General features: G+C 43.7%; 1 protein-coding gene across 1 annotated transcript; it reads right to left on the reverse strand.

Moving 5' to 3' along the window:
• Positions 1 to 259: 259 nt before the first annotated feature.
• Positions 260 to 2685, reverse strand: LOC134947914 (uncharacterized). Its single transcript, XM_063935734.1, has 4 exons — positions 2484 to 2685; positions 1846 to 1905; positions 1558 to 1770; positions 260 to 939 (listed from the first exon to the last, which is right to left on the reverse strand). Exons 1-4 carry the CDS (start codon positions 2635 to 2637, stop codon positions 260 to 262), a joined length of 1107 nt encoding a protein of 368 aa, XP_063791804.1. The 5' UTR covers positions 2638 to 2685.
• Positions 2686 to 3451: the final 766 nt, after the last annotated feature.

Below are 3451 nucleotides of genomic sequence, written 5' to 3' on the forward strand. Positions count from 1 at the left end.
GTAAGTTTTTGTCGGATGTAATTATCCTTGACTAAACACTTTGCAATACAATCAATTGTGTGTTTTGTTACTTACTGTTTGTTGTTTATAGTGGTGTGTACATTGTACTTAGTTTATGTTATCAATACATTTTCAGACATTACCCATGAAAAACATACATACATACATAGCAGCTTCTACAATGTTTGAGACGGACACAGGAAGTTGTGTGTTTGACAAAACTAAATTTTTATTGCGTTACTCACATTTTTCAAAAGTCTTATTTTTTCCGCTTGTGTGTGCTGGGTGCTGTGCTTTGTGCTGGCTCACTGGCACGTGCTCGGGAGGAACGCCGAACAGGGGAGGTTACTGGCGTTTGGATAGGGGTCGTGGTTCCAGAGCTGGAGGTCACTTGTTGAGCTGCCATCAATGTTATGTTGTTGCTCAAATTATTTATGCTTGCATTCAGTTGTGTGTTGGTTGCAGTGTGGCTGGCTACAATCCGGGATAAAGACTCATTCACAACCTGGTTGTGCTGTATTAGTTGTACGAGTGTTTGTTGGTGGCGCTGTTGCTCATCAATGATGCGCGTTAAATGAGCCAGCATTTGGTTGTTGTCTGCCCGTATTTGCTCCATCGATGTTGCGATTCGGCCTACTTGGACAATCAGTCTGCCCGAGTTGCGACTAATGCGCGGTAGATGATGGGGCAGACTGGCAAGGTGTTGGGTATGTGCGGTCAGGCTGGCATTGCTTTGGGCCTGTTGGCTTGTCCAACTGGACCAAAAGTCATCTGGTATTTGTGGCTGGGGTGGAGCTTGTGCCAGTTGTGGACTCATGGAGGCTTGGGGGATATCCTGCAGCTGTATTGGCTGGCTCGGGTCAACAGGTGTTAGTTGCAGTGTGAAGGTTGCCTGTTGGTCTTGTCCCTGCTGGTCCACGTCGGCCATCAAGCTTGGCTCTGTATGGGGTGGCCAACATGCAATGTTTACTTTTCTAAAAATATATTTGCTAGTTCTAAACATTACTACATTCATAATACTCCATTTCTCAAGTTTTTAGAGTTGTTTTTCTTAACTTATAATTTGTTTGTTCTCAAAAAACATATATACCATCACAGGCGTGCACATAGACAGACTTGCGGAATCCTCACCTAACTACCTCCCCTCCACAGCATTACAGTGTTATGTCACCTCCCCTGTCCACGATATAGGCTGCTTACCTGGATAGTCCAGAGGAGCGGAGCAAGTAAGCAGTCTACATACCGGACAGGGGAGGTGTGTGAACACTGTAATGTTGTGGAGGGTGTTTTTGAAAAAAGTATTTTTTTAAATTTTTAAAATTTTTATGTGCACGTGTGTGGTCACAATATTTACAAATGTATGTTCTTTTTTAAAAATGATGTTGGCGATATCAACCACTAAGACATTGAAAAATTAAGCATTTGCACCTTTAACAATTGAAGACGTAACATCACATTGCTTGTTATGGCACACATGTAATCTCAACTCCAACTCACAACATAGTAACTGTACTGTGTAGATTATTTGCTATGTGTTTAGTTTCTGTTTTGACTCACCAGATAACTGAGGTGATCGGGGCTCATCACTCTGTGGACTCGCCAATAGTGCCAGTGGTGGCTGGGGTGACACTGCAGAAATGCGCCGCCTGGGTGGGGAAGATGGAGCCGCAGATTCCGTGCCAAGACGCCGTGTCTTACTTGGCCTCCTGGGTAAGTGCCCCGAGCCCTGTGATGGGCGCCTTAGAGGAGGTAGGCTTACAGAAGCAGAACCTATGAGAATATATAAACATTAATATTTTGTACTTCTATGTGTTTGCAGAATATGTGACTACAGTGAATTCTTACCTGCAATCCCAGCATCATCCTGAGTTGTCTGAGGCCTGTCTGGCCGGCTGGTCTGTCGGACTGTTGAAAAAGTGGCGAAAACATTATTACCATACTTTGTGTAAAAATTCTAACTGCAAAGCCTTAGTGTACTGTAACCATCTATTAGGTATTGTAAATTAAACTAATTTCTGCTTAAGATCTTCGTGCTTCCTTAATTTGTGGTGTATATCAAAATGTACATGGTGTTGCACCAAATAAATCTGTTACATTTGAGAATTATGTGTCAGATATTGCATAGATTGAATACTTGCAAATTGAACCAAAATGTTTATTTGAATTTGTAGAAACCTTTTTTAATTTAAAAATATTAAAATATAAAAAAATGCTATTAGATACAACACCGATGTCCAAGCAATATCTCATAATAATTATTGCAAATACACATACCAGCAGGCATTGCACCTGTTTTTGCCAATAAAAATTATAAAGCTACAGCCAAGGCAAGATGGAAAATGCAGTTTCTAAACACAAACACACCTTAAGGGTGCATAGGCCTGCAATACATGACCAACAATTTTTGCATCCTTTAACCTTTAAAAAAAACAACATTATCATTTTGAGGACATTTTACAATATTTAACAAATATCCAACTCACCATCCTGCGTGGGTCGGTCCGAATCCCGGACATGAGTTGCAGACACCACTTCTGCAGGAATCAGTGCCCGCACAGGCTCCTCCCACTCCCGATAGGTTGCCCGGAAAGGGGGGCCACCTCCGGTTTTGCGGGCTGATTTTGCCTCTTTGGCCATCTTGGCCTTGACACGCCGCTTTATGTCATAGAACCTCTTGCGACACGTGTCCTCAGTCCGCCTCACCACACCCTCACTATTGACGGCAACTATTACTTGCCCCCACAGGACAGACTTCCTGCGGGAGGACACCTTGCCAGCATCCTGACCAAACAATTGGCGATGGTGCTTCATCAGCTCACGCACCAACGCCATGTTTTCAGCATAGCTGAACTTAATATTCCTGCCAGTCTTGGTAGTGGTGCGTGGCTGCGGAGCCACAACACCATCACTATCACTGGAGAATGCAGCAATAGGCACCCCCTCCTCCTCCTCCTCACTAACCTCCTCCCTCTCACTAACCCCCTCCACCTCACTAACAGCCTCCACCTCACTAACAGCCTCCACCTCACTACCAGCCTCCACCTCACTAACCTCCGCCACCACACTGACCTCTGAGTCTGACATGAGGACAAACGACACAAAACACAGAAAAATCAATACAAAAAACACACTCCTCCACTACTACTACTACTACACACCACACAGCCAACACACACGCTCACTCACTCACTCACTCACTCACTCACTCACTCACTCACTCACTCACTCACAAACAATGACAAAAGACTATAAAAAAAAAACAAGGACAAAAAAGTTGACAAACTGTGAAAAAACAATACTACAAATATGACAAGACTACTTACACACACAGTACAGCACTCAACAATCACAAAACTCCTCTCCAAATCCACCAAAAACACCACCAAACTCACCAACTCCAAATACACCTTCCTCTCTCCTCTCCACTAGCTAAACCCACGAGGTGCGGTGT

Source organism: Pseudophryne corroboree, chromosome 8 (assembly GCF_028390025.1).
Source record: "Pseudophryne corroboree isolate aPseCor3 chromosome 8, aPseCor3.hap2, whole genome shotgun sequence".
In the NCBI taxonomy this organism is placed as follows: domain Eukaryota; kingdom Metazoa; phylum Chordata; class Amphibia; order Anura; family Myobatrachidae; genus Pseudophryne; species Pseudophryne corroboree.

What these genes read in the sequence shown, in the direction of transcription:
- LOC134947914 (XM_063935734.1), bottom strand. Translation starts at nt 2,637, where the DNA reads ATGGCCAAAGAGGCAAAATCAGCCCGCAAAACCGGAGGTGGCCCCCCT. An exon ending in GGACCGACCCACGCAGGATG is followed by an intron (nt 1,906 to 2,483) that starts GTGAGTTGGATA and finishes CTTTTTCAACAG; the next exon opens with TCCGACAGACCAGCCGGCCA. An exon ending in CCGATCACCTCAGTTATCTG is followed by an intron (nt 940 to 1,557) that starts GTGAGTCAAAAC and finishes CACCCCATACAG; the next exon opens with AGCCAAGCTTGATGGCCGAC.